The sequence below is a fragment of the Bos indicus genome, chromosome 4, assembly GCF_029378745.1.
Source record: "Bos indicus isolate NIAB-ARS_2022 breed Sahiwal x Tharparkar chromosome 4, NIAB-ARS_B.indTharparkar_mat_pri_1.0, whole genome shotgun sequence".
Classification (NCBI taxonomy): domain Eukaryota; kingdom Metazoa; phylum Chordata; class Mammalia; order Artiodactyla; family Bovidae; genus Bos; species Bos indicus.
The window spans coordinates 76,989,153-77,001,839 of NC_091763.1; the positions used below are offsets into that span (position 1 = coordinate 76,989,153).

Sequence of the window (12,687 nt, forward strand, 5' to 3'; positions counted from 1 at the left end):
AAGGCCTCCCCACTGGGCCCAGGTTTAACTGCCTCCAACTCTTTTGTTCACCACCCACTCCTCACAGACTTTGGGCTCCAGCCAAACTAGACTTTTCACCATCTGGGAACACATGTTCCCTCTGCCCAAAATAACCTACATTCATCTCCACCTGTCGAGATCTGTCCTTGAAGGGTTATTTAATAAATAGTACTGGGACAATTGGTCATTTGAAGGAAATTTTTTAGATTCTTCACTTGATACTATTCACCAAAATGTATTCAAGATAAACTAGAGTTAAAGATGAAATAAAAATATATGATATAATCACACCTATTAAAAATTGAACTGTAAAAAGTCTGGAAAATGTATAATTTTCAAATAGATAAAAAGGGAGAAGATGGTAAGCTTAAAATCCAAGAATGAAATTTCAAAGGAAACAAAGCAGGAACTTCCCAGGTAGTCCAGTGGTTAAAACTTGCATTCCCAATGCAGAGGGCACAGGTTTCATCTCTGGTTGGGGAACTATGATCCCGCACAGCACAGACAAAAAAAGGAAATAAAGCAATGTGTCTAACTCATTAAATAGGATTTGACATTAAAACTGAACTGATAAGGAATGAATATATGGGTAGAAAGTCCTTCACATGAACTGAGTGTTGGGGTCCCCTATGCAGAAAGTGGTTTGGTTAGCAAGAAATTAGAGGAGCTTCATGGACATCTTTTATGAAGGTTAAGTGATGCCTGACATCAGATTTCTTCCCTAGGGATTTCATATGTCCAAATTCACTCCAAGACTGAAATGTTCAAGACCCCAAATTTGATGCTTTCCCCTGGACTCTTCTGTGTTTAGTTGAGAGGTATTACTCTAATTTTGTTTGTTTGGGTCTTTTTTATGAATCAGGATGAAGAGTGATTAAACACTTGGGGAGGGGCTGCCCAGTGGTTAGGTCTCAGAACTTCCAGTATAGGGAACACAGGCTGGAGAAGTAATATCCCTCATGACACATCCAAAAAAAGAAAAAGAAAAACTTGGGGAGTGCTTCTTCTGTGCCAGGTGAAGTGCTTTATGTGCATTATCTCACTTAATTCTTATAGCAACTCCACAAGATAGTTACTATTATTCCTATTTAACAAGTTATGCAACTAAGGCTTAAGAGGTTAATTGACGTACCCAAAACCTCACAACTAGTATGGGATTCAGACCCAGGCAGAATGACTCTTAGCACACACCTCCCCCCATCAAAAGATACACATTTTACTTTTTTTTTTTTTTAATATTTATTTATTAGGCTGGGCTTCCCTGGTGGGTCAATTGGTAAAGAAGCCGCCTTCAACGCGGGAGACCTGGGTTCAATCCCTGGGTTGGGAAGATCTCCTGGCGACGGGAACAGCTACCCACTCCAGTATTCTGGCCTGGAGAATTCTATGGACTGTACAGTCCATGGGGTTGCAAAGAGTAGGACAAGACTGAGCGACTCTCACTTTCACTTTATTTGGCTGTTGCCGGTCTTAGTTGCAGCATTGAAATCTTTAGTTACCACAAGTGAACTCTTGGTTGAAACATGTGGGATCTAGCCCCCTATATTGGGAGCATGGAATCTCAGCCACCAAACCACCAGGAAGTCCCACTGTTCACTTTTTAAATCCATTCCTGTTTCTCCACACAATGTAACACATGAAACAAGTATTCTTCCAAGTTAACGTGTAAAACGGTTACCAGTCCCTGTACGTACGTGCTTTATAAAAATTAACTCCTTTCCTAAACTCCATCCCCACTACCACTACTTAGTTCAGGCCATCATTTTATCTTACGCCACTGAGACGGTGATGATGATGTTACCAAGCATGTTCCAGGCACTATGTACAGTATTCCACGAACTAAGAGTACGTATTTATTGAGCACTCACTATAACTCAGTCATTATACTAAATATCACTCACGGATTCTTATACAGCAATCCTATTAGGTTAGTTTTGTTTTGAGTACCCCAACATCTTCCTCCCTTTAATTCCTCTCGTAAATAATAACTGTAGTCCGGTATAATCTCCCTAGAATAAACCGCATTTATTTAAAGCGTAGTTTGAATCACTTTCGGCTATCTGTAAAACCACCACCACAAACAAGATGCAGACTGTTTCCGTCGCCCGTAAGCTTCCAGAGTTCCTTCCCAGTTTGGGTCTCCAGGATCCCCAGACCCCCGCGGACCCGTGACGTCACTGCCCTGCGCCCCGCAGCCGCCGCCTCGCGCGGCGCTTCCGGCAGCAGGAACGTGGGGGCGGGGCGGGGCGGCGTCACGGAGGCGCGCGCCGGAAGCTGGCCCGGCGGAAGTGGCGGGGCGGGGCGCGGGGGCGATGGGGGGGCGGCGGCGGCGGCTGCCGGCGATGAACAGCGGGAGCGCGTGAGCGGGCCGGCGAGCGAGGCTGGGGGGCCCGGGAGAGCGAGCCGCAGGGCGGAGGGCAGGGGCGCGAGCGCGGCGGGCGGCGGGCGGCGGCCTGGGCGCGGCGGCGGCGGCGGCGGCCGAGAAGATGGCGGACGGCGACAGCGGCAGCGAGCGCGGCGGTGGCGGGCCCGGCGGCTTCCAGCCCGCGTCCCGCGGCGGCGGCGAGCAGGAGACGCAGGAGCTGGCCTCGAAGCGGCTGGACATCCAAAACAAACGGTTCTACCTAGATGTGAAGCAGAACGCCAAAGGCCGCTTTCTCAAGATCGCCGAAGTGGGCGCGGGCGGCTCCAAGAGCCGCCTTACGCTGTCCATGGCGGTGGCCGCCGAGTTCCGTGACTACCTGGGCGACTTCATCGAGCATTACGCGCAGCTGGGCCCCAGCAGCCCGGAGCAAGTGGCAGCGGCGGCGGGCGCCGAGGAGGGCGGTGGGCCGCGGCGCGCGCTCAAGAGCGAGTTCCTGGTACGCGAGAACCGCAAGTACTACCTGGACCTCAAGGAAAACCAGCGCGGCCGCTTCCTGCGCATCCGCCAGACGGTCAACCGCGGCGGCGGTGGCCCGGGACCCGGCGGCCTGCAGAGCGGCCAGACCATTGCGCTGCCCGCGCAGGGCCTCATAGAGTTCCGCGACGCGTTGGCCAAGCTCATCGACGACTACGGCGGCGAGGATGACGAGCTGGCGGGGGGCCCGGGCGGCGGCGCCGGAGGCCCTGGGGGCGGCCTGTACGGGGAGCTCCCAGAAGGCACTTCCATCACGGTGGACTCCAAGCGTTTCTTCTTCGACGTGGGCTGTAACAAGTACGGAGTGTTCCTGCGCGTGAGCGAGGTGAAGCCGTCCTACCGCAACGCCATCACGGTCCCTTTCAAGGCCTGGGGCAAGTTCGGGGGCGCGTTTTGCCGATATGCGGATGAGATGAAAGAGATCCAGGAGCGGCAGAGGGATAAGCTTTATGAGCGACGCGGCGGGGACGAGTCAGAGGGAGAGGAGGTGGATGAGGATTGAAACTCGCGGCTTCCTCCCTTACGGGCCTCCCCACCCCACCACCGTCTCCTTGGCTAGAGAACTCCCCTTCCTGTTCATCCCCAGTGAGCTAGTGGAGGGGAAGCAAGGGAGGCCCCGGAGGGGGAAAACAAAATTTTAAATAATATAGTTAATTAAGAGAAATAACCGTAAGAAAACAGTCAGGACAATTAGAGAAAAGCAGTAAAGTTCCAAGGAATTGACAGTAATCTGCAAAGAGAGGACAACAGCGTCTCCTCACCTGAGCAGAAGTCTCAGCTTCTCTTCCTTCCCAGCTAAGGTTCCTAAATCCATCAGGATAACCCTGGATGGGATAGATCCTTGCACGCTGGCCAAGGAACACCTCATCAGTTACCCAGACCCGTTGATGACAGCTCAATTTGTGTTATATTTGGGTAACTTGATCTAAAGATCTTTCTAGACCTCATTGTGCAGTGTCTATCCCTTCACCTCCATTGAAATCAGCGTTTTGGATCTAGATCTTCATGGAATTCTTGTGAAGAGAGAGGCCTTTGCAGTTACCCAGTCCTGAGGGTACAAGTTTCATGAAAAGGAATGCAACTTTACATAATCATAGACAGGGCAAAATAAGAATTAAAGAAGCCACCAGGGACAGAAACAAATTGGATCCATTTTTAAATGGTTTTGCATAGAACCTGGACCAAGGCCCGTGTCTTGTCTTTGCAGAATTATTTTCCGGGATGCAAATGGATTCAGATGTCAATCCTTGAACTAGAATCCCTTACTATAATGTTTTGGAAGTTGGCAGATTTTTTTCAAAGATAAAAGCAGTTTTACATTGGGGGTTGCTGAGGTAGGCACAATAAGAAATCAGGCATAAAGCACAAGGAAAACTGTTTGAGTGGATTGGTTGCTGCTCACTAAAGTTCTTCCCCGATCTCCAAATATGGAGGTCATGGCTTAGATATGAATGAGAGCCAGATACCCGTGGCTCCACCGTGTGAGCCAGTGAATTATGGCTAATTCGGCTGTTTCGGCCACTGGTTGGCTGGATTTTAAACCATAAAACTTGGACATCTTTACAAAAGGAACATTGTGGCTACAAGCCTGAGCTTTAATGGAATATAAGTCCACACAGAAAAGTTGGAAGTAACCAAAACTGAAGTCATCTACCTTCAGTTTAATCTGTGGATTTGTTCAAATACTAAGATCCTCAGGTCCAGAATTCCAGCATCATTTATTCTTTTAAAATAAATTTTTAAGAACTTGGTCCATTGTATCAGTACCTCACAATCAAAGTTGGCAAATGATGGATGAGTGATTCAAGCAGCGTGCCCTTTGAAGCTGAAATCCATTTGAATGGAGCTGAAATGAACGTGAATATGCTGACTATATCCTGGAAGCATTTTTATACCATCTTGAAATTTCAACAAACTGGCTTTTGCCAGTTTATCCAGCTGTCTTTCAAGAATAAAAGTTGGGGTTTTCAAGGATCGCCTCTTCTATATTTTAAATGGATTTTCAGTATGATTTTTACTAATCAAGTTAATCCCACCCCATCAAAAGGTATTCCTAGAAGTGTCATAGACCTAGGTAACTTTGAATTGAATGGGAGCTAATGGTCTTTCCAAAGTTTTCAGGTATACTTTGTGCGACACCTTCTCAACAAGGAGGCAAGTAACCCCACCTCCACAATCTTAGTTTCGTTTTTTTTTTTAAACTGCATGCCTGCCCTTTATTTGAGCTGCCTTTTAATTTATTGCATACCTTTTTATTATCTTATTTTGGTATTATTCAACCTACAATCTTTTTGTATTTATTGGGAAATAAGTAATATACAAAAAGGTCGTTTTCATGAATTGTGGCTGAGAGGGAGGGAATAATTGTGTATATAAAATTAGGCTTTTTTAAAAAATTAGGTTTGATTCAGAATATCATTGATCTTAGATTTTTTTGTTTTTGTTTTTAAAAAGTGGGAGAGCCACAAATATTGGTGCCCTTTTCAGACTATTTCTCTACTCATCATCCACAGTAGACTTTTTAAACAGATTTTTTTTAAGCTTTTCTTTTTTAAAAAACAACTTTCTCCGTTGCAAAGAATGTTTCCTAAATTGTATGGGAGCAATAGTATTTTTGATGTTTTAATGACATCTGTATACTTGTACTGTATTTTGTACTACAAGGCAGCTGTTTTCAATAATGTCCTGCTGTATTTACCTATGTGTTTTGAGTGTTTATTTCTTTGCTGCGGAGAACAAATCCCTAAATAGTTTTAGTAAAGGGGCTGAGAAGATAGCATTATTAGGTTTGCATAAACTGTTTATAAGTTTCAAACTCTGAGGCAGCAATGAAGATTAAAGTTGCAGCTCTTAGTTGATTGCTGTAACTTTTTCATTTTCAAAACATGTATAATTCCTGTATAGACCAACTTGTTTTCCTGCTTCAGTGGTGGTTCTGTTGCTCAGCTGCAGTGAGCCAGTTCAATTTTGCAAAGGTGCAGTACCTCTCCTTTTTAAGGGGTTGGTTTATTCTTTTTTCTTTTCTTTTTGTTTGGCTGAATTGCAGCAACTAGCCTTGCCTTTCTACTCTGTAGAAATGACAGGGTCTTCACAATCCTTCACCAGTGGCTACTAAGCTATAATTAGCTGAATAGAAAGAATGTGGAAGTGGTCTGAGGCATATAGAGTATATGCCAAGAACACTACCATATATGGCATCAGCTTTGGTTACCAGAGAAATTTTCTTAGTCATTAGACCATATAACAGTAATATATCATATGTAAATCTTTAGATATCAATTTGAGAATCCTCCAAAAAAAGGAGCAAAGAATGCATAAGCTATGTGTTGGAAAAAGTAATTTATATTAAAATTTTGACCTGCCTATGTAAGATTAAATGGTAAATGTCATAGTGGTGGGTTTTTAAGTCTTAACCAATCTCAAAGGTTTGTTTCTCCTGCAGGGGGTGGTTCATGGCCTCTCTTCTCACTGCAGGAAGATTACAGGAGGATGTGGATTAATTGTAGCATTCACTGATCCTCATTCAGTACTAGGGACAATAGAAATCTGCAAAGCACAGACTACACTTTCAGTGTGTGGTTTGTTAAACAAAGTGATATTAACAGGCTGGCTTTCAGAACTCATTCATAAATACTGCCTATTAGAGGAAATGATCTTTGTTAATTCCAGTCAGAAAATAGCATTATACAGACTATGGGAAAGCAATTTTGTGTTTTGTCTTTCAGCCGCTACTATGAACAGTGATTTAGGACTGTTTTTCAACTTTGGCAAACATCCCAGCTAATCATGTGTTCAAAACAGTCATATTCCTGAGAAGTGGGAAACTAAAATTCTTTTTCGGAGAATTGGTAGAATGTCTGTTTCTCAAACTGCTGCAGACATGAGAAATTTTAAGAACAAAATCGAAGGATCAAAAATTTGTGATGAGATACTACTCTTGCCTTCTGGTTTCTATTGTCCCTACCTTTCATTCAAGTAGAATGGCAGTTCTAGTCAGCGGAGAAAGTTTCCAGTGCATATGCTGCACAGGACACAGTGTAAATCTATATGGCACCAAAAATCAAAGTGAAAACCAAACCAAAAACCCAGACACCCTATGTTACTACGGGAGGCATGTAGGTGGTATAAATGACTGTAGCTGTGATACACACATGGCTACTTGTCAAGTCACTTTCCATAATTATTTACTGCAAAATGATTGAGGCTTTGGTGCAGGCAGGCTGTTAACGCTTCCCTGTTACCTCTCTATCACTTTGCAATAAATTGCAGGTCTTTTAAGAGATTCAAGCTTCAGTTTTCTCAAAAAACAAAACAATTATCCTGGCTTATCTGAAAATGCAGGGTTGTGGGCAAAAGAGGCTGGTTATAATAATGCCCTCATATTGAGTGGTCTGTAAATGGCTGCACACTTCAGGCACTATAGTTGCTGAGAATGCTTTGTTAAATGTGACCTTGACTGGCTTTACAGGGGGTAGAATATGCTCTCCACAAGGTATTAAAAGGTAACTACCCATTTGTGTCTACCTTGCTCTTGAGGTGGATGAACTTGAGAAGCTTGAGTGTGTAAGCCATGCACATAGGTATTCTTCACTGTAAATTTTGTTTTCATTTTTAACCCAGTTATGGTACTTTGTCCAATGCACAGCTGATCTCTCAGTAGATATTCATTTGAGAATAGTGTGGCCTTGATCTGTGAGAAGGGGAAGGAGAGAAGTGACTTTTTGCTTATGTAAAAATGACTCTTTGTCGAGAGGCATTCTGTAGCACTCTTGGTATCTAATGTGGTCGGTCTCCTTGTTTATTGGGGAAAGTTAATGTTTTTGACCCTGGAGTTATTAATTCAATTGAGTTGTCTTCTATTTTTAGGAAGTATCAGAATTGCTCTGATAAGTAAGAAAGTAGACTGCTTTGATGTACAATCTCAGGTTTTAGAATACATATAGTGGTGTAAAATTCCACTGTTAACTCTTAAAACAATTTTAATTTAGTATACCCTAAAAGTCACCTGCATAAGGCCTGTTCAAAGAGCAGCGCCTCCCATCTTTTTGCTCCTTTTCCATTTCGTACTTCACTTGAGAAAGTGTCAAGTGATTTTTTTCCTTGTATATTTCCATTTTAGCCCTGACATATTTCTCAGATAAAGCACTTTTTGATCATGAAATACATGGAATCTGTGTGTGATGTGGATCATGGTTTCTCAGGCTCCCCTAGATAATTTGCTTTTGAATATTGTTTTAACTCTGTATAAGAAAAGTAGAAATCTTTGCTAATGTTAGAAAGTTTGTATTACTGATCTAGAATGCATTTTGCTAGTTTCCAATGGACGGGAGAGTAAACAATGCTGCATTCACGATTTAATAAGTTACTTTCCCTTGAGCCTTAAGGTAACTTTTTTTTTTCTGTCAATACGGCACTGAAGTTACAGTAAATGAATGAAATTGCCAGTTTTCAGGGTTGGTTTTAGAGTACTGTAAATCGATTAGGTGTCTTCCTAAACAGTTACTATTCCCGTTGAATAAACTGGATAATGGGGCGGGGGGGCGGGGGGTGATTGTTTGTAGAAAAAGAAAAAAAGAACCACATTTACCTAAAAAATATATGTATAGACACAAAAGTACATGACAGTGCCCATTTGGAATTCCAGGCATAAGGTGGAAATGGACATTATCACCTCATTTCCCCTGTTTTTAATCTAGAAAAACAAAGTCATTAATTTTCAAATGGTAACCCCCAGAAGCTTCAAGAGAGAGCGGACTGTTGAATGATGACTTCTCTTGATATGTTTACCTGCTATTTAGTTAAAGTCGCTGTTCACAGCCCTCAGTCTTAAAACTTAGTTTCATTACTGATGGATTTAACAGACTCTTATTTAATAAATGTGGTCCAATTGTCAGGATGAAAATTAAATTTGAAAAATAATGCATCATGAAGACATTAGTAATTTCTAGATATCTAGAAATTGATATCTAGTTGATATCTGTACCCCTGATCCAAGTTAAGACCTTTATGAATGTATTTTATATTTCCTAATGAAATAGGGAATATGCCATCAATGTAATCGCCTTTATTTGCAATCTTTTACTCTTCATTTGAAAATTAACTCATGCCTCTTGAATTAGACATTGCAATGGGGATAGGTAAAGCCATGTTAAAATAACAGCAAATGCTGTATTGGTAGTGTCACTGCTTAATAGGACTTCTAATTACAGGAGGGCAAAGCTTTATTTGATGCAGAAATGTTATTTTTTTCCGTAGGTGATTCTAACATGGTTTGATAAAAGAATATGACTACTTTATTAACATGGGATTTTGAGTCTAGGAGCAAATTTCATTTTCCCCATATTATATATATAAAATGCCTACTGACATGGATAAGAGAGGGCTGATCATACCTTTAGTGTGATGAAATGTGGGCCCAGAGTATTGGAAAGAAAGCAATAAACCTATCCAAGTTCATTGTCCACTAGCATATTGAAGAAGACATAAGTTTGTTTGTTTTTTTCCTTCCCTACTTCAAAGACATCAGTGAGTAAATCTTTCAAGAAAATTTATGTAGATCGTCTCATTTCTTAAACTCTCATCCCCATTCTTGCCCTGTATTACAAGATCAAGCTGGCTCAAAAAGTCTTTATTATACATATTTGGAAGTAGAGTGGCAAGTGGTAGATTTCTTCGCTTTTAAAAATCCCTTTTTCAAGGACATACATAACTGCAGGTAGAGAAAGAAAATTGCAAAACAAAAACATTTGTAGAAATTTGAGAGTTGCATCTTAAACTGTTCAGGTATGAGGCATAAACCCTTTTCTCCTAGCCTACATGTCACTTCTGTTTCAAAAGCTGCCTGTATTCCTAGAAGCTAATAGATCGGGCAGAAGTCCAGAAACTGATTTTAAATAAGTACAGGGCATACTTGAGAGCTGTGCATGTTACAGTAGCAGGCAAGTAAATTTGAGGTTTTTTCCACTGATTATCAATAATTGGAATAATGACTGTGGTTATCAGTATATTTGGGCTTCTCTTTTTCTAAAGTTCTAAAATTATTAGTATTTATTCTGTCTTGCACCTCTATGCAGATGTTTTTCCAAGTCCATTTTTTGAAGTCTGTCCATTTTCTGACATATTTCCAAATAATACACTTTCTATAGTAACCTTCACTGCCAGTCAGATCTACCAGGGGCTTCCTTAGACTAGATGATTCTTCATTCCAAAGTTGGGACTGATGTCCTGCCCATAGAGAATCTACAGACATAATTAGAATGAATTAAAACCAAATCTTGATAGCAGGAGACAGAGCTTCCTGATCTAGATGTACAACTAGACTTTAGGTTGGAAGTTACTTTAAAGAGGGTTTTTTGGGATGTCTTCAGTCTCTGTAAATATCCAAATGCTTGTGCATTGTAAACCAAGTGTGTACTCCTATGTATGAATTTGTAGAACTGATTTCTGCTTCAAGAGAAGCTGCACCTTTAATTTTATAAGGTCCCCTCCACCTGTTACCCTATAAATATTTGTAAATAGAACACTAAAATTTGTAGTGATAGGATCAATTTGGGAATATCTGCTGAGAGACCAAAAAGTTCATTTTTTTTAAGTACCTTGGTTAAAGAGTAAAGATTATTCCTCTTATTTTTTAAAAGAAGAATGCACTTTAACAAACACAGCTGCATGGGCAATTCAAACAAATCCGTGAAGTGCAGTACCCATTCAGAACTCATACTTCCTGGAAACCATTCAAAAGCATAGTTTAGACGGGCTGTTGATCTCACTGCCTGGAGGTTGAAGCTGATTCCGGTCAATTTTGAGACGAGCAGGGCTGCTTCAAAAGAACAATGTGAATACAGCCAAAAGCTTCAGTCAGTCTGTAAAATGGCGGGTCCCGTATTTACCACTAACTAGCAAAACTGACAGAAAAACTCATAGAGAAAAAAGAATCCTTACTGCTGGTGTGCACTCCTTACAATAACAGACTTTTGCAAATGGAGTTTTACAGTCTATATTTAAAAAATTGTATGTTTGTAACAAATAAAGTATGCGGAAACGTGAATGACAGTCTTGTGCTGGTTGTCTCATTTAAGGAATTACGTGTTGACTGGGAGGGAAATAGCACACACCCTCTACTGGGGTTCATAAATGGGTCTGGAATTGTGTGAGTTTCCACTTGAAGTGATTTAAAAGCTGTTTGCACATTTCATCTGAAATACAGCCATTTAGTTCCAGACCCTCTGGGTTTGCATAACCCTTTTCTAGTTAGTAAGCAGTCTATGGAGTAAATCAAAGTTGCAAATGGTTTCATGCTTTGGTTCATATTCCAGAGGAAGTGCTTGTTGCTTCCCCTAATTTCTTCCTATTCTGCCTGCTCTTAGGCCCTATCACTTCAAATGGCTGTAAAGAAACTCCTGTGTTGATTTGTCATTTATCATAACTAACTGCTTAGAAAGTAGGTTAAACCAGTGTTATATACCCCAAGCTAAAGGAAAAATAAAAATTTTGTATTGATAGATCCTGGCTGTGGTTCCAAACTTTTTGGTCTCAGGAACCCTTTTACTTCCTTAAAATTCACTAAAGACCTTCAAGGAGCAATCCTATTTCAGGCCTGTATCAATTGATACCTATCATATTAAAAAGAACTTTTTTAAGACAACAGTACACATTCCATCTGCCTCAAAGCAGTGACATCACATCATTTAGCCTCTGGAAAACAATATAAACTTGTGAGAATGAAAGTGAACAAAGCAGCTAACAATTAGGAAAGTAGTTTACACTTCTGGACTCCCTGAAGGTCTTGGGGCTGCTGGAGGTTTCTGGATCACTCTGAGACCCGCTGAACTAGCCTGGTTATATGAATTATGCTTTTATGTAACATATATATGTTGCCTAAGTTACCCACACGAAGTCCACTTAAACCCCCAAGTAACTAAACTTGAGAAAAGTTTGCAAATGGAATCATCAAGCATTGCATTGGTAGTCTCCTCGCTGGGGTAATGTGGGGCTTTTATTAGCAGAGAGAACCCTTTAGTGTGCATCAGTCACCTCCCCGCAACCACCACCAGCTCAGCTGCTTCAAGTTTCTGAGCAGGTTTGGGTGTAACCTGAGAAGCTGTATTTCTAACAAGTTCCCAGGTGCTGCTGCTGCTGGTTGAGGATCACACTTTGGGATTCTGCAGCAGAAATCATGAAAGTTCTAGGAAAAATTAGCTGTTGCCACCAACTTAAGGTGGCAAGAGGTCAGGAAGCCTTTACCCTGATGCATCAGTTTGCCGTAGCCCTGCTGAATTTTTTTTCTTGATGTTAAGTTGTCACCTCAAATTTAAGGATGAAATGTAACCAGGCTATATAGTCTGCAGTTTTATTGGAGCCAGTGCCTCAAGGAATAGGGCTGTTACCTCATAGTTTCGGTATTTTGGATGTTGTGAGCTAGGTTCTGTCCCCGAATCTGTCCTAAACTGATAGTGTGAGTCTGAGATAGTATCTTTAACACTTAAAAATCCTTAAGGCCCTGCAACAGTGTCCCGTTTCCCCAGAGAAGACACTGGGTCTTAGGAAAATGAGAGCCACCTGGTGGTCAGTACTGAAATCTTTTTAATAACCTTTGTGAGATCATACCATTTGTAAATTCATGCATACTATATGCCAGGTGTGACACTAGGTGTAGAAAATATGGTCCATGATCCAAATGGAGCTTAACAGTTTATTCCAGAGGAAAAAAAGCTTTTAGGAAGAACTAGGAGGAACTAAGTTACATTGGACTGAGGTATATTTAGGGTAAA

General features: G+C 41.5%; 1 protein-coding gene across 1 annotated transcript; it reads left to right on the forward strand.

Moving 5' to 3' along the window:
- The first annotated feature begins 2,478 nt into the window (after window positions 1-2,478).
- On the forward strand, window positions 2,479-10,964 carry PURB (purine rich element binding protein B). Its single transcript, XM_070788000.1, has one exon. The coding sequence runs from the start codon at window positions 2,508-2,510 to the stop codon at window positions 3,420-3,422; it is 915 nt and encodes a 304-aa protein (XP_070644101.1). The 5' UTR covers window positions 2,479-2,507; the 3' UTR covers window positions 3,423-10,964.
- Window positions 10,965-12,687: the final 1,723 nt, after the last annotated feature.